General features: G+C 38.3%; 2 protein-coding genes across 2 annotated transcripts; both read right to left on the bottom strand.

Annotated features, from left to right (window-relative positions):
- Window positions 1–4,369: 4,369 nt before the first annotated feature.
- Window positions 4,370–5,216, bottom strand: LOC146724378 (uncharacterized). Its single transcript, XM_085479975.1, has one exon. The coding sequence runs from the start codon at window positions 5,196–5,198 to the stop codon at window positions 4,503–4,505; it is 696 nt and encodes a 231-aa protein (XP_085336101.1). The 5' UTR covers window positions 5,199–5,216; the 3' UTR covers window positions 4,370–4,502.
- A 7,737-nt stretch (window positions 5,217–12,953) lies between these two features.
- On the bottom strand, window positions 12,954–13,874 carry LOC146724377 (uncharacterized). The gene has a single exon (XM_085479976.1). The coding sequence runs from the start codon at window positions 13,872–13,874 to the stop codon at window positions 12,954–12,956; it is 921 nt and encodes a 306-aa protein (XP_085336102.1).
- Window positions 13,875–18,511: the final 4,637 nt, after the last annotated feature.

Below are 18,511 nucleotides of genomic sequence, written 5' to 3'. Positions count from 1 at the left end.
ACTGTGGGATGCACTCACATGTATCCTTGGTGCACAATGGCAGGCGCGAATACATCCGCGAAGTATCGGCAGAAACCTGCAAGAAATTATACAACACCGGAACTATATTCCTGGGAAACAACGGCCTCATCACGGACATCAAGGTGAATACCACCAACCACCGTAGCTTGACCCTCGCAGGAACCACCAGAACCGACGGAACATGCTTCGGAACTCAGTTCAGCGACCCGTTTGGCACTTGGGATAACGTGGTCGTTCAAGCATCTATAAAAATTACCACCCGAAGACTCGAGCTCCCCGTCAGACATAGCACCAATGAAGTAATATTACCCTCCGGTGCTCGATGTCCCGTAGCTGAAGGAGAATGCAACGACGCAGATGGCTCAACCACATATTGGACGGCGCTACCCAGCGATAACTGCCACTTCAATCGCTACGACGTTCTCTACCAAGGCCTAGCACACCGCCTCTCATCTAAGCCCACACAGAGGGAATCACCGACTATCTACACAGTCACCACGCAAGAAACCACCTTTGCTTTAGCACGAACCACGGAAATAAACGTGTGCGGCTACAGAATTTTGAGGACGGAACATCCCAAACTCTGCATACTCGAGACTCAACCTGGACATACGTTTAAGGGCCACTCCAGAGTCCCGATCGATAACCTCGATATATTTTCCTACGTAAATTCCAAATTCATTTACGTGGAAAAACACTTGAAAACACAATTGACACAATTGTATCAAGACATAATGGAGCAAAAATGTGCTTTAGAGAGACAAATTCTACAAAACGCTCTCTCCCTCGCCAGCATCGCCCCGGACGAAATGGCGCATCGAATCATGAAGGCACCAGGCTACACCGCCATTACGGCAGGCGAAGTCCTCCATTTGATCAAATGCGTACCGGTGGAGTGCCGAGTACGGCAAGCTGAAAGATGCTACAACGAACTCCCCGTCACCCACCAAAACAAATCCCTCTTCCTGTTGCCAAGATCAAGGATACTTACCAAAACAGGAACACCCAGGGATTGCCACGAACTACTTCCAGCGATGTATCAAGTACACAACATCTGGTATCGTTTAACTCCAAAGCCAGTGGAATCAATGGCGCCGCCGATGATTCAACCACTAACCAAACCACAATGGAGATACGTCAGTCCAGATTCACTCGCCTACAGCGGCATCTATACCAGCGAAGACCTTGATCGTCTTCGCGACCACATTATGTTTCCCATGGAGAAACCCTCTATGCTCAATACAATTGCTAGAGGAGCAATGGGACAAGAAGTCCCCGCGGGAAGCTTCTCTATGCTAAACCTGTTGGACGAGAAAACCCTCGACCAGCTAGCAGAAAATACGGGAGCCCGCTTGTGGAAAGGATTCGTAAGTTTCGGATCAGCAAGCGCTGGAGTCCTCGGAATATTCGTCATCGTTCGTGTCGCCAAACTAATTATCGATACACATGGCTACGCACTCCATTCCGTATATGGATGGAGTTTGCACCTCCTGGGAGCCGTTTGAACCTCAGTAACAAACGTTCTACTGCACCTCGGAAAACCAGCGGACGAGAACCAGGACAACAGACGAGAGCTAACACCCCTAAATCCCCCTTCGACGACCGAAGTTTTTGCACCCCCGACAGAAAAAGTCCAAAGTGAAGTGCCTATAGACTACAAAGAACTGCGCAATCTCCTCAACGAAGGAGTATATTTTGATCCGGGATATAATATTCTGGATTGGGTAAGAAATGATGATTAGGATTCGTTATTAACGTATTTGATTCTAACGGTGAAGGCTCCGGAAATTGCGGATGAGAATAATCAATGTAAGGGGGAATATTGTTAATTGGCGAGTAAACGTCTGGAAAGGGGATCGTACGATTATTCGCGTTGGATAAATTTGGACATTAAGATTTAAGGGTCTTCTTGTTCTACGTTCGCGTAGTCTATGGAGACGTTGCTCGTCACGATCAATTTGATTCTTCCTTCGGAAGGGAGAGACCATCTAATGGTTAAATAAATTTGTATGAATAATATGTTTTATAGAACTGAGATAGTTAAATAATTAAAGGTAATTGAGTGTGACTCACGTTTAAGTCGTGATTTACGTGTTAAAGAGTTAGAGACGAGATGAAAGGTTAATCTGTACGAGAATGCCCTTCACCTGTTAATTAATTAAGCGTTGTGTCAATTATAACTGTAATTAAACGATACTGAAAGAGAATTGATAATAATGTGGAATAGGAAAGGAATCTTAGTACGTGTATTAATATCTATATCAAGAATATTAATACTTGTACTTTCAAGCATCAAAGATTTAAGTCTTAAATATTGAAGTAATAATTCTTAGTAATTAACAAGACCTCTGTCATTCGGTTTGATAAAGTATTCGCAACTATTGGAAAATGGAAGGTAAAAAAGCGTAAAAGAGATAGAGAGATAGGTGTTCATCCGGCTAGGCCGGGTTCTCTGGTCTTTGTCTTAATAGGCTAATGCGACGTTCACTTTACTAAACGTGCACCTCAGAGATGACTTGCGAATGTACCTTATGACAGAGTATATTTCTATTGGTTGTAAATAGGGTCGGGTGGTGTACACTTGTCCAATGAATCGAATATCAATATGCAAAATCACTGTCAGTTGGTGTGGTAAAGTATTCGCAACTATTGGAAAATGCAAGGTAATAAAAGCGTAAAAGAGATAGAGAGATAGGTGTTCATCCGGCTAGGCCGGGTTCTCTGGTCCTTGTCTTAATAGGCTAATGCGACGTTCACTTTACTAAACGTGCACCTCAGAGATGACTTGCGAATGTACCTTCTGACAGGATATAGTTTCTAATGTGTACAGAGGAATTAGCGGCATTCAATTCGCTAATATGTGGTAGGATACAGGGTTACACACATATATAAGTAAGCAGTAATACAATAAAATACATAAGTATATTTATTATAATAGATCAAATAAGTATGCGAAATTGATTAAATAGTGTTGAATAGTATTGGATAAAATATTGAATAGATCGACGGTTGTAACGCAGACGTGTGCAGATGCAAATCGTAGATTGAAATAATATCGGAAACGCAGAGTAATATATGGCTTATGTCTATGTTCAAAATTCAGAGTTTGAAATGTAATGTAAGATTGAGTTAATATTGGATAATTAAATATAATGATTAAATATAATGAGTGCCCGTCGCGCTTTACTATTTAGGGATATGTGAACTGGCTTAAATACTCACAAGGTTAGACAATGTTTAATGTGCCTTGCAATGGTACACTTCGCTACTGTGTTCTTCCCTCTGAGTCTGAAGATCTGAGGAGCCTCGGTACCTCGGTCCGAAATGGCGGCTATGCCTCATCAAAATGGCGGCTATGTCTTGTTGTCTTCAGGACCCCGTAGTAATTGCTGGTTGATTGCTGGATTAGAGCTGATTGACTGGAACAACTTTCGGCGGATCACTGCCGTTCCGTGCCGGGTGCAGGGTTTATATACCGTAAAATGTGGCTCGCTCCTCCCATCGGGCGATGCGGCTTAGCCAATGGCAAGAGAGGTATGCCGGGGAAGTACCGGAGACAATCTGTTCCTGGTAGAGATTGCGACGGTTAAGTCCCGGAGAGATGGCTTCTTAGTAGCGATAGCGGCGTTCCTTTGATGACTCATCGCCGAACGCTCCGACTTTCCTTATCCTATTCTCGGTAGCGATAGCGGTATGCCTTTGTTGGCTATGCGCTCCGACTTATCTTATCTTCTTTTTGGTAACGATAGCGGTGCTTTTTTGGTGACTCACCGCTACGCGGCTTGCAACGGGCCTTGCAGGTTGCAACGTGTTTCAGCGTTGCATCATGCTTTGCATCATGCTTCTGGAATGTAACGGTTCTCAACCGTCTTTCTAGAACCTTCTAGAATCTTTTAGATGTTTCTTGAGAGTAAAGCCGAGTTCACATAATAAAGCGGGTTTCATACCTAATTACTACTTTACGAACGATATCTATATATTTTAGGTATTATTCTTTAGAATATGTCGATTCCTTTTGCAATATAAAATAAAATGCATTACTTCGTAAATTTTGTTCTAGATTAAAATAATCTTATTTGCTTTAATTTATATTCATATTTGCATGTAAATGGTAGAAAAGCTTAATTGTAACTTCTATTGTTATTTTATAGTTAGAGTTTAATAATCATGATAGGTTGGTAAAATTTATCAATTTACATTTACATTTCATAGTTATATGTAAATTGATAAGTAACTTGCATCAGAAACGAATTTCTAATAGTAGGTATACTATGGGGGTTCTAACTCATGGGCAATGAGGGGGGGTGAGGGGCGGGCAGAAATCATGTTTTTTAACTTGTGAGCGATTATATGCGAGACTAAATATTTGTTAATACCGGTCTTTCATGTAGGTTAGCGATTGTCATGACTAATATGTTAAAGAATTAATTTTTGAAAAAGATTGAAATTTTGAAATTTGTCTGGACGTTACATCTCCCCTCCTATTTGAGAATAAAACCCGACGTTGACCTAGGGTTTTGTTCGAGGTTATAAAGATGCTGCTGTAAGTCATTATATGTCTGAGGGATAGTTATATTCGTGGATTCCATTTCTCCAGGTCGTCTGGTGTTATAGCCTTGAAGTTGTGGCTGACTTATCACTGGCGGTTCTTTTGGCAGTGCAGGGGGTGCGTCTGAGATGGTGGCGAGAGGTGTGGCGTCTTCTGGAAATTTGTTCTTTTCTTCTTTTTCGTTCATATTCTTGCGGCTGAGGTGAAGCAAGAGATTAGTTAGAGAGTCCCATAATGCTCCTATTAGATGTAGACTACATCCATATACGGTATGTAGTGCGTATCCATGGATGATGGTGTCAATTGCCAATTTAGCAATACGAACGATCATAAATACTCCAACGACACCGGCCGTGGCTGATCCGAAACTCATGAATCCTTTCCATATTTTTGCTGCGGTGTTGTCTACGATTTTGTTGAGCGATTCTTCGTCTATTAGTTTGTATAATGAGACGGAGTCGGCGTTAACTGGATGTCCAATAAGCCCACGGGCGACGGCGTTGAGCAGTGCCGGTTTCTCTGCGGGAAACATAATGTGGTCTCTCAATTTTTCTATGTCTTGCTGCGTATAGATTCCACTAACAGCTAGTGGTCCGGGTGTTAAATAACTCCAGGTAAGAGATGCCATGGGTCGTAGTTGTTGAGGTGACTAACTGTCTTACTTGTGCTTTTGGCGTGAACTGTACCCAAGTGTCTTCTATCCGGTATAACGTTGGTAATTCTTGAGAACATTCTCGCTCGTTTCCGATTTTTGTGACGATTCTTGATTTGGGCGTGAGAAAGTAAGAAGCGTTTCTAACGGTTACGGGTAACTCGTTATAACATTCTTTGGTTGGACGTACGGTGACTTCTACAGGGATGCATTTTATGATCTGGACAGCTTCTCCAGTGGTGACGGCCATGTATCCCGGCGATTTCATTAGACTATACGCGAATTCATCAGGCAAGAGAGTTGCAAAGGACTAAGGCGTTGGTTATTACTTGTCTTTCCAATTCACATTTTTGTTGTATGACATTATGATACAAAGATATCATTTAATGTCGGATGTGTTTTTCAACATACACAAACTTGGAGTTCATGTAAGTGAATATATCGAGGTTATTCCACAGGGATCGTACCTTTGTTGGCAAAAGTTTGGCCTTGCTTTGTTTCCAAAATAAATAATTTCGGATGTTCCGTGCGAAGCAGGGTGTATCCGCATAATGGCTGCTCTTTGGTTTTTGTTAAGGCGAACGTGATGTCTTGCGTAGTGAGACTGTAGACGATGGGGGAATTATCGCCTGTTATCTTGGTCGCTAGTCCCTCGTATAGGACATCGTATTGATTGAAGTTGCAGGATTTCATTGGTACTGGTTTCCAAAAGGTGTAACCGTCGTCGGAGTCCAAACAGAAGCTGTCGGCCAGTGTACAGATGGTTCCTGACCTTAACTTGATTTTACCGTGTTCGAGTTGTACTGGCACATAAGATGATTTGAGTGAGATTTTTGCGACTGCTTGAACAATTACGTTGTCCCATGTGCCGTAAGGGTCAGAATATTGCGTACCCTTACAAGTTCCATCGGTTTTTAATTCGCCAGCCAGCGTAAGGACTGTGATAAGAAGTTTGGTTGATTTTAAGTCCACTAATTAAGTGAGCAGGTCCCAAGGAAGTAGTACCGTCTTGAAACATTCGCAGGCATTGAGAATATCCGGTTTCCTGGACGTAATCTGCTTTTCCGTTAAAGACGACCGAGATGTGCGAATGCATGCCACAGTGATATATCGTGCGGGATATCTCTAGTTTGCACTGTATAACTTCTGCATAGTTATATTCGGAAAGTTGTAATAGTTGTATATAAGTTTCTGTGGAGTTTGGGGTTTGATGATGGAGATTGCATTCTCCTACATCTAAGAGGGAAACGGCGGTAATGTTGAGATGCTGTCCACCACAATCAAATCCAATCAAGGCGAACGAAGTTTTAACGGAAAGTATTAGAATAATCCCTAACATCATGACAAGCTGTAACGCACAATCAACTGGTTTACTAAATTAAATATTTTTATATATATATATTTTTTTATATGTGCGTGTGTATGCATTTATAGATATATACATGTGCATGTGCGAAGGTAGTCCTGGCTTCGGACATGATAATGGCGCGTGATGAATCTTTTAATAATTGAATAGTATAATATACATGATTTTACCGTCGTTATTTTATTATTTTATGTTTGTTTTAGACTCGCACATGGACATATATATATGTGTGCGTGCAATCATACATACGTGTACGAGTGCATGCTAACGCACGGGTATATATGTTATAAACTAATTTTGCGTCTTATATCTATGTATATCAATTGCGCGGTTGCAGGTTTTTCTGCCCGTGTCTTTTGTAGGATTCGTAAAGATTATTCGAAAGGTTGCTATTGGGTGAAATATAATTAGCTCGTTCACTGGTGAAGCTGGAGTCGTTTTCTCCGAGTTAATGCAAGTATGAGCGTATAATATATTATATTTTTCAGTACGTTAAGGTTTTCGCGAGGCTATTCATAATGGTTGAATACTATATTGATAGATAACTCTCGCGAGGAACGGAGTTATTATCAGTGAGCGAGTTAACGATAATCTGTAATAATATAAGGTGTATCGTATTAGCTAGAATATTGCGTGGATATGAGTCTCATGCAATATCAGGAGTTTTTTATGAAATGTACTTAAGTAAAGCATACCTCATACAAAGATGAAAAATAATGGCTAGAAATAGTAGGAATAAAGTTTTGAATAATGTACAGGGTTCCATGCTGAACAACCTGTTTAGCTAGGATGGTTTTTTGAAATGAGAATTTTACATATATCGTATTACTAAAATATACCTGTAATTTTAGCGTTGAGATTTTAATAATCTTATAGGCGTCCGAGCTGATAGCGAACCTGCAATTAGGAATACATATATTATTATACATGAATAATCTTGGATATATATATATATTTGTATGACGCGTGGTCATTCGTCTTCACATCTAGTAAAACAATAATAATTATTAGCGTATTGTTTTATAATGTAGGCTGGTAATGATTAATGGTGGGTACTTTTCCGTCCCAGTATCTAATGGTATCGTTGCGTTTCCACACGTTTACTACGTATTGAATATAGGTAAAGAAACATTCTTCACAATTAGTTATGGGTTCAATTTTGTAACAAGCATAGCGACAGTTGAGACATGGAATAGGAGGTGCGGTTTCGCAAACTAAAACGTGATAATTATAAATGTCTTTAGGTACCGATCGAGTTCTTCGCGTGATGCGACAAATTTGGCAATAATTATCGTAAACTGTGCTTTTATAGCATCTAGCTCTATGTATATTAGGAAAAAATAGTAATATTTTCTGTATTAAAGGAAATCTCTGTAACAGAGTGTGGAGTTCAACAATATTAGGGTGTTCGTAGTACGTGTTAGAGGCTGTTGCGTTGTGATCGCATGGATTGTTGGAAGACATTTTTCTTAAAGTTTAAACAACTAGAGGTGGTTAAAAGGGTAATTCTTGATTTATGCTCATTAAATAATTAGTGCAAATTATACAACTTCGTATTGGTTTGGAAATTGTTAGGAGCTCGGAACATACAGAACACTGTGATTCAGGATAACCTAATCCAATCACAACGGCGTGAGTATACCGTGTTTGGTAAAAGGAACGTGCGGCTAGATCGAGATTTGAATAACAATTTGTGCAACGTGCAGAATTAGTGACTACGTTACGATATCCATATACCTTTACGCAGCTTGCGAATGCGAATATCTGATGTAGCGAGGAGCTTGCAGTTTGTTCTGGATGGACTGGTTGGCGATGCCAACACATCTGAAACCCAAAGTTAGAAATACTGTTTTTCAACCTGGTTCTATATGTACTAATTTTAACTTATTGATATGGACAATCCGCGGTTTATGGTCGATTAGGATTTTGGCGTTGTTGGAAGGTAGGATCTCTATTATTTCGTAGGGTCCTACGTAATGTGCTAAAAATTTTCCTTTCTTCGGTTCCTTTAGTAAGAAAACATAATCTCCTATCTTAAACTATCGAGAATTTATACGTTGGTCATAATAGTATTTGCTTCTTTCTTTGGCTCTAATAAGATTTTGTCGCGCTTCTTTGCGGATATCATATAATTTGTTGAACAAAGTGTTTATGTATTCTTGATAAGTAGGTTCTAGAGGTTCTTCGATAGGTTGATACGCGGATGGCAATCTGGCTAGTCGTCCGAATATTAGTTCGTATGGTGAAAATTTTGTACCTTCGTGGACGCTTGTATTGTAGGAGAACATGGCGAGTTCAATGTATTCATCCCAATTATCTTGTTTATCAATTTGTGTTTTTAAATATTCTACTAGTACGTGATGTGATTGTTCTATAGATCCATTTGATTGAGGATGGTAAGCAGTGGTTTTAAAATGTTGAATATTAAATTTTTTAGTTAGGATGCGTATTAAAGTTGATAGAAAATTGGTACCTTGATCGGTAAGGATAGCTTTGGGAGTTCCATAAATGCAAATAAATTCTTTTGTAAAAGCGTCGGCTATCGTTAATGAAGTGGCTTCTTTTAATGGTACTGCTATAGAGTACTTTGTTAATAAATCTTGCATGGTTAAAATATATTTATTTCCGTTATTTGTGATAGGAAATGGTCCTACTATATCTAATGAAACTTTGTCGAAAGCTGTACCAGGAGTATCCGTAATAATCATTGGTTGCTTGGTTTTGACGCGCGTTAATTTTTTTAATTGGCACTCGCGACATTTTCTAATAAATTCTTGAATATCTTGTTTCATTGTACTCCAAAAGTAATGGGGTCAAAGTCTATTAAATGTTTTCGTAACTCCTTTATGGCCACCGCATGCTGATGCATGGTTTTCTGAAATTAATTTTACGCGTTCTGTAGGGATAGGGTGATCGACTAAATTTTGACAAATAGTTATATTTATACGGGTGTCGTGGAAAAATTTCTTTAATTGGTTAACAACGTATGACCAAGGAATGTCATCGAATTTATGCGTTTTGCTGATGCTAAAGGAGGTTAGTTGTAATTCGTTAACACAGTCTAATAAAGAGCGTATGCAATTTTTCACAGTTTGCGGTTCTATAGATAGTCGATTATTTGTTCTTATCGGGATTGATATTAAATTATTTAATTTGATTTTCTTTACATTAACTCTTTCAAAATTGAGATTTTCGTATGTGGGTAAAAGATTTGCAATGGAATAAAGTTCGGCTCCCTTGTCGTAAGGTGATCCGTCTAGACTTATAAAAATTACATGATTATCTTTTTGGTTTAATAAGTTATCTTTTATTTCGCGTATTTTTACTTTACTCGGAATTACGGGAGAGGGTTGTATAATTGGTATAGTTTCTGAAATTACTGGGTCGACGTAATCGTATTCTAAATTTAAATTTGACATATTTGCATAGTCATGATTATCGTTGTTAGGAATTGAACTTTCATCATCTGAATCGGAATCGTTTTCAGTTATATTAACATAATTGGGGTTATCAATATTGTTACTGCGGTAGGGAATTAGAGCATTTGTTTCAATTGATCTGACGGAAGGTCCTGGTCTACTTGAAAATATGGATTCGTCGGATGACTCATCATTATCTGAAGCGAATATTGGTAAAACTAAATCTGTGGGTGGATTCTGCGATAAGGCATCGGCATTATTATTTAGTGATCCCTTTTTGTATTTAATTTCGTAATTGTATTCTGCCAGCTTGGTTTTCCACTTCCAGAGTCTGGAGGTTGGATCTTTTATGGAATGTAGCCAAATTAAAGGTTTGTGATCTGTTATTATAGTAAAAAGTCTTCCGTATAAGTAGGGTCTGAAATGGCTAATACAATATATGATGGCTAGGCATTCTTTTTCGATTGTGGAATAATTTTGTTCCGTGGTATTTAAAATTCGAGAAGTGTATGAGACAGGAAGATCTTTTCCTACCGGTCCCTGACTTAAAATTCCGCCTATGGCATATCCTGATGCGTCGGTAGTTAGTATGAAAGGTCTAGTAAAATCAGGATATTGGAGAATGGGGTTTGAACATAACGAGTGTTTCAAAGAGTTAAAAGCTTCTACTTGTTTTAATTGCCAATTGAATATGCTATCCTTTTTCAATAAATCTGTTAATGGTTTCGCGACTTTAGAAAAATTAGGTATAAATCTTCGGTAATATCCGGCTAAACCGAGAAATTGCTTTATGTTTTTCGGATTTTTTGAAGTTGGAAAGTGCATTATTGATTTTATTTTGCCCGGGTCTGGTTTGACTCCGTTTGCGCCTATTATATGGCCTAAATAAGCTACTTCGTGCCTTAGAAATTCGCACTTGTCTGGTTGTAATTGTAAATTCGCGTCTCGTAATCTTTGCATTAATTTTTCACATTTGATTTCGTGTTCTCTTAATGATCGTGCGTAAATGACAATGTCGTCCATATAGACGAATAATTCGTCCTTGTAGTCCCGATAATACATTATCCATAAGTCTTTGGAAAGTAGCAGGTGCGTTTTTTAAACCGAATGGCATGCGCTTGAATTGATAATGCCCATATGGCGTAGAAAATGCTGTTTTTTGAGCGTCTTTAAGTGACATAGAAAGGACCCCGCAGAATCCTTATGGGAAATGGCTCTCGGCTAATTTTTTTAAAGATTTAATATGTTGTAGTTCTCAACATGTAGAACAAAAGTTTCCATGGACCCAAGGTCCGATCACGGGTAGTTTTCGAGATACAGCACTCCAAAGTTGGACTTTTCGTACCTTATTTCAGCGTAGTGCGGGTGCAGTCGATGTCGATGTACGATGATGCTTACGATTAAAGTGGGTGTACAGGTGCTTGTTTGTTTGTTTGCGTGTGTGTGTGTGTGTGTGTGTGTGTGTGTGTGTGTGTCAGTCAGCAGAGATTAGGACTCCACGGTTCGTCACTCCCATAGTATTTTATGACTCCAAACCCTCTCTACTGTGCGCGTGTGCGCGTGTGTGCGTGTGTGCGTGTGTGCGTGTGTGCGTGTGCGCGTGTGCGCGTGTGTGCGTGTGTGTGTGTGTGTGTGTGTCAGTCAGCAGAGATTAGGACCTCACGGTTCGTCACTCCCATAGTATTTTATGACTCCAAACCCTCTCTACTGTGTGTGTGTGTGTGTGTGTGTGTGTGTCAGCAGAGATTAGGACCCCACGGTTCGTCACTCCCATAGTATTTTATGACTCCAAACCCTCTCTACTGTGTGTGTGTGTGTGTGTCAGCAGAGATTAGGACCCCACGGTTCGTCACTCCCATAGTATTTTATGACTCCAAACCCTCTCTACTGTGTGTGTGTGTGTATATGTGTCAGCAGAGATTAGGACCCTACGGTTCGTCACTCCCATAGTATTTTATGATTCCAAACCCTCTCTACTGTGTGTGTGTGTGTGTGTGTGTGTGTGTGTGTGTGTGTGTGTGCGTGCGTGTGTGTGTGTGTGTGCGCGCGCGCACTATTCATCAATAATCTGAATATTCCGAGGATTATCTGGAAGTTCTCGGTCTGCGGCATCCAATGTGGTATTGAGCAATGACATGTCAGGGTATTTGATATTTCCCTGATGTCGTGCAAAACCTAGGTACCACAGAACGCTGGCAACGTGTGCACATGTACCTAGAGTACGAGCTCTAGACTGACACGTACAATAATATCCATTAATTGGCTCGTTAGGATTGTCAGCAGCATTCTCATCATCCCTATTATCGATCTCATATGAAATGAAAATCTGATGTCTTGTTGCATTACGAAATCTGGAATACAATCTAATTCTCAGAAAACCTGGCTCGTTGAAATGTTGATCAAGTTGAAATTCCTCATCATTATCTCTTAGTAGTTTATCTTGGATATATGAAGGTGCTAGGTTTATTTGATAAATGCCCACAGTCAAATCTTTCAGGTGATTCAAATCAAGTATAGGGAAATCTGCTATGTCACGATAATTGAGCCGTCTCCATTGGCCATTTCTTAGTCGCAAGTTATCTACCTCTACTCTCGCTTGTACGACGTTAGGAGTTGTCAATCTCTGTAGCATTTCTCTAGCAAGCTGAGGATCTGCATCTTGCATTTGGATAATAGGATGATACCTGTTTAGTATAGCTCCAGCTATGCGATAGAATCCATTAAGGTTTTTTGCGTGCTGCAGATTTATTGTTTGTGCTAAGAATTTGAAAACTGACCTCAAGTGGCCATTCCTTGCTTCGACTACCCAACGATTTTTTGTGACGATACGTGAATCATTTGCATCTTGCGTTGGAAGTTGCCTTTGTCCGCGTTCAAGCAGTGCAGGCATCTTGTGATCAATGCCTAAACGCTGGAGTAAGGGTATTGCATCACGATAACCTCTATCTACCAAAACGATGTCACCATTCTGAAACCAGCTTGTAATGTTTCTGCATCTCTCTCAAACTCTTGACGAAGGATTTTCGTTAGAATGTAACCATCGGGAGCTACAACTAAAGTTGGTTTAAGGAGATGTCGATTTTTGTGAACGGAATATGATTGACGCAATACCCGAAAATTGTTACTTTTATGTATATACGCGTAGGTACTGTCAATCACAGCGACAGCTCTTGGTTCTTTGGGTTGAGGATTATACAGTTCATTTGCAAACGCCGTCACATGCTGCATAATAAACTCTTGCCTTGTTATTGATTCGGGCCCAATGTTAGTCGGGACGAATCTCTGTAACAAAGATGCCCTAACATAAGCCACAACAGAACTGATAGTTTGTCTACTAGGATAATCAAAAATGATTTTGAGAAAATCGTCACTCAACCCCTGTCTTATCTTGCACAAGAAGACCAACAAATCCTTTCTACTGACGTATCTTAGTTTTCCATTTTGAAGTACAGGATCACAATAAGTAAAAAGTTCTTCAAACTGTTGTTTATTGATTGGTGTTATACTCTGAAATTCCTCATCAGTTAAGTGATTTTCATCTATACCTCTTGTTCTATTTGCACCCACGTTTCTTAGTTGTTGTAAAAAAACTTGCAACTGTGGACCCTTGATAACATAAGGTCTGTTGATGAAACGTAGTGCAGGTAATAATATTTTCAAAAAATAGCCATTTTCATCCAAATGATTTTCACAACTCCTCACATTATCCGGTATATAAATATTTGTTTCTATGAAGACCTGAACTCTGCATTGTATTGATAATCTTCGTACATTATTTTGAGCATTACAAATGACGCAAGTACGGGATGCTGTTTGAGTCAAGACATTTAATCGTAGACAAGTAGGATCTGCCTCAATCATAGCCATTTCATCAATAATTGACCGATTACAGTTCATACACAACCTTGAATTATCATCAAGATGTAAAGGGGGATGGTCAAACTCATTACGTCTTGTAATAGCTATTTGGCGTTTATTTACGTTCTCATCACCGTCTATACGACCCAATTGACGAATATTGAACAGTCTATTACATGTATAACATAGCGGCCGTACTACGACAGCCATCTTTTCACTGGAGGGTAATGACGGTAAAGTGAACGGAAACTTTTTTTAAATAAATTACCAATAACAAGTTTTTTTATTGGGACAATGAATCAATCTACATTCACCAGCGGATTATATTAACCAGAAGAAGTTATTTGTACTTGAAGGGATCTTACCTAAAAGTGAAATATGATATGGAGGAAGAAAAATGTTTCTTTTTTCAAGAAAAATATCTTGACTATGAGTAGAAGGGATGAACAATTTACAGTATAACAATGTATTAATATTGAAATAAGAAATCGCGGGTATATAAACTCGTTTATATAAAAACGTAATATAAAAGGTTTATATAAAACATTTATATAAAAGCGGTAATATAAAAACGTATATAAGTATACGTTTTTAAACCAATGTTATCGAGGCCCTAAGTCGTCTACAGATGATTCCGAGTCTCGACCTCAAAATACTCATGTTCCACCGTTAAACGCCGTATCGTCGTAGCGGTGATATTTCGACCACGGACCGTGGCGACGTACGGAAAATCGGGCGACGACGGGCCCGATGACCGTAAACCATACTTACAAGACAATACTATTATCCATTAATTAGATCATTAGTATTGTCTTGGAGATATTTTTCTTCACACATTTTCTTTCACACACACACACACACGCACACGCACACGCACACGCGCACGCGCACGCGCACAAACGCGCACACACGCGCACACACGCGCACACACACACACACACGCACACACGCGCACACACACACACACACGCATACAAACAAACAAGCACCTGTACACCCACTTTAATCGTAAGCATCATCATACATCGACATCGACTGCACCCGCACTACGCTGCAATCAGGTACGAAAAGTCCAACTTTGGAGTGCTGTATCTCGAAAACTACCCGTGATCGGACCTTGGGTCCATGGAAACTTTTGTTCTACGTGTTGAGAACTACAACATATCAAATCTTTAAAAAAATTAGCCGAGAGCCATTTCCTATAAGGATTCTGCGGGGTCCTTTGTGTTTCGATACAGACTTATAATGACATAAATTATTAGCATAACGAAAAAGAAATCTAAGATGAGACGGTGTAACATCCTGATTTAAACAATCTTTTAGAAATTTGATTTGCAAGTTTAATCTAATCAGGCTCTTGTTTAATTTAATCCAATTTTTCAAATGTTTGACCGCACTCCAATTAAAACTGTGTCCAACAAATTGGAAGAAATTCTTCAACGGACGCATTATTACAGCCAGCGTGAATTCAAAATAAAAACTTTTGTACTCGGCTCGAATTATTGTGTTACAATAAAAATGAACTATCGACGGCAATTGGAGCCTGTGCGGATGTCATGCACAAAAATTAATAAATAGAAATGAGATCTCACATAAAGCTCATTTATTCAATTCTAAACGTTTTTTCTACGTTTAATTTATATTATGTTGTTGTGACTTTGATTAGTGTTGGTAAGGGAGTCACTTATGTGCTCTGCTTCCTTCCTGACGATGGTCACCGTTAGGGACCACACTCCGACGGCCGGACGGTTTGAATAGGGAGGAGAATAACATTTAATTTGTTTGCGGATTGTACGTATACGAGTTTTATAATTTTTTATGATTGTAACGACTATCTTTGATTTCTAGATTTTTTGTATTTTGCAGCTACTGAAGAAGACCCGAAAAGGGTCGAAACGTTTAGAATTGAATAAATGAGCTTTATGTGAGATCTCATTTCTATTTATTAATTTTTGTGCATGACATCCGCACAGGCTCCGATTGCCGTCGATAGTTCAATATTAGCAATTATTGGCGATAACGGGGAACCCATAGGCGTGCCATAAACTTGTTTATAAACAATGTCATTAAATGTAAAATATGTTGATGACAATATAAATTTAACCGTAGATATGAATTCATTTTTTGGAATTAATGTATGTGTATTAATATCATTCCATCTATTGCTCACACTTTCAATTGCAAGATCTATCGGAATGTTAGTAAAGAGTGAAACCACGTCTAACGATATTAGAATATCTTCAGTACTAATTATCTTACCCACTAGCTTGCTATATAATTCAAAACTGTTATTTACATTTCTTTTAACCGTAGGAATACTATTTGATATGATTTTATGTAAAAATGTGGCAATCGAGTATAGCGTGGTATTAATTGATGACACAATAATTCTAAATGGAGTATTCTCCTTGTGTATTTTTGGGAGACCATAACATTTTGGAAAAAGGGAGTCGCTGGAACGTAGTAAAAAATATTCTTTATTGGAAATGTACCTTTTTTTTGCCATTTTTTAAGAGTATCGTTTAGTTCCTTTTCTATTTTAGAGAATGGATTCTTTTTTATAATAGAATAGGTGCTATTGTCATCAAGTAAGCCCTCCATCTTATCCGTTGTTGTGCCTCCGGAAAGGCACGGAAAATTTTGGGGTCTCAGTCGACTGAAGGATGAGGATCCTAGGATCGGCGGGCGTCTCCACTTTGATTAACTTCGCTTGTGTATTTGAATAAATCTTTTATTTCGCTTATTTCTTGAGTTGGATTAATTCTGTATAATCCCACCTGGGTGGTTAGTTAAGTATGCTCGCTCTCGCGATAGTCAGATTACAGGTAATAGTTATATTCTGCGGCTTGTCTTCGACTCCTAGTTAGGTTCTAATTAGCGACTCGACCTTTTGGATTTTCGTTAGCGACTGATTTCGTCGCCTCGCTTTCCGTTCGCGGTGGTCTCCTGCCCTTTTCTACATCTTTTGGGGGAAGATGTAGAGAAGCTCTTTCATTGGCTAATTTTTTATTCACACGCTTTTTATCTAGGTGCAAGCGAAGCAGGTTGATTCTTTGCTTGCGGTCCGCGGGTTTCGGCGTAACGCTTATATTTCATCGCGTTTGCGTCTTTTCGCGATAAGCGCTTCGCGAGAGCGTGAGAACGTTTCTCAAATGATTGTATAATATCGAGTCACCCTATGTGCCATAAAATAAGAGTAATTTATAATCTTATTAATAGGGCATTGTTATTATCTCATCCCATATATCATAAGAAAAATTTAGAACTGTGTATTAAAATATTATTGGACAACGGTTACCCTATTCATTTAATCTTTAAAGAAATAAATAAGAGAATAAGAGTTTTAAACAATGGACAGTTTAACAACAATAGAAAAAAAGAAATTGCAGAAGATAATAGCAAGAAAAAATTTTTCGTCATTCCATACATTAATAACATTTCTGAGACAATAGCATCGACAATAAAAAAATCAGATTTCAGAGTAGGATACCGTTGTCTAAATAATCTTAACAAATTAATTAAAGTCCACAAGGACAAAAACGTGCATAACAATAATAATAATGTTGTCTACAAAATTAATTGTAAGGATTGTGAAGCTTCGTATGTTGGGCAAACCAAAAGAAAATTACGCACTAGACTAAAAGAGCATATGAATAATATTAAATTTGATTCCTCCAAGCATTCTGTGGTCTCTGAACATATTATAGATAAAAAACATGCTTTTGATTGGGATAACGTTAAAATACTTGATATTGAATCTAATTATTATAAAAGACTTATCTCGGAAATGATACACATCAAGGAACAAAGGCATGGTATAAATAATAACACAGACACCGAATTGCTTAACAACGCGTATTTCGACATTCTAGAAGAAATATCGAATTTTTAGACTTATGTAAATGTTTATTTTGTGAGATCTGACACCTATTTATTCGACTTTTTAAAAGACTAGACAACAGTCAAGTACTAACAATAAGGCCAACAACAATTAGAAGCATCGTCATCTCAAGTTATTCGGAACAATTTGTAAGCATAAAGGTTCAATATTTTAGTATTTAGTTTAATTTGTAATTTTTAATCTTTTTTTACATACACATTAGTGGAATCCTATTTTACAATTGAACAAATTCTCTAAATTCAGTTAACAAATATCAAATAATTTGGAGAGGATGGACATAATCATTGCCAGATCGAGGACTTTCGTCAAATAACGATAAGTGGTTCGTTTGGAGCAATGTATAAGTGTCACTCAGAGTTTTTATTAATAATTCTAAAATATTTTATGAATAACCGGACGAATCATTCTGCTTCTAATTGGGTTCTTACTTTGTTGAACTATTTTAATGGTTTCAATTCATTGTAAATATATTTTGCGTTTTAACTATGACTTAACTATATAACTTATATTGACTATGTATTGCGGATTTTTTATTAGAATTTTATGTATGTATTTATTTATTATCGTTATTTATTATCATTATTTTTTTTTGCGCACTGAAGAGGAGCAAGTAGAGCTCGAAACGTTTGTGTAATTATTATTTCAAATTAAGAATTTTCTTCTAAATAATAAAATAATATCGTATTGCTCGTTACACATGGCCTTAATTTAATAATTTATCATTGTTTTTATTGTCATACGAGCT

The sequence above is a fragment of the Nylanderia fulva genome, unplaced genomic scaffold (assembly GCF_048542155.1).
Source record: "Nylanderia fulva isolate GAGA-0341 unplaced genomic scaffold, ASM4854215v1 Scaffold1359, whole genome shotgun sequence".
Taxonomy (NCBI): Eukaryota; Metazoa; Arthropoda; class Insecta; order Hymenoptera; family Formicidae; genus Nylanderia; species Nylanderia fulva.
This window is presented reverse-complemented; position numbering and strand designations above follow the sequence as displayed.

Excerpts from the sequence above, each read along its gene's own strand:
- LOC146724378 (XM_085479975.1), bottom strand. The coding sequence starts at position 5,198 with ATGGCATCTCTTACCTGGAGTTATTTAACACCCGGACCACTAGCTGTT.
- LOC146724377 (XM_085479976.1), bottom strand. The coding sequence starts at position 13,874 with ATGGCTATGATTGAGGCAGATCCTACTTGTCTACGATTAAATGTCTTG.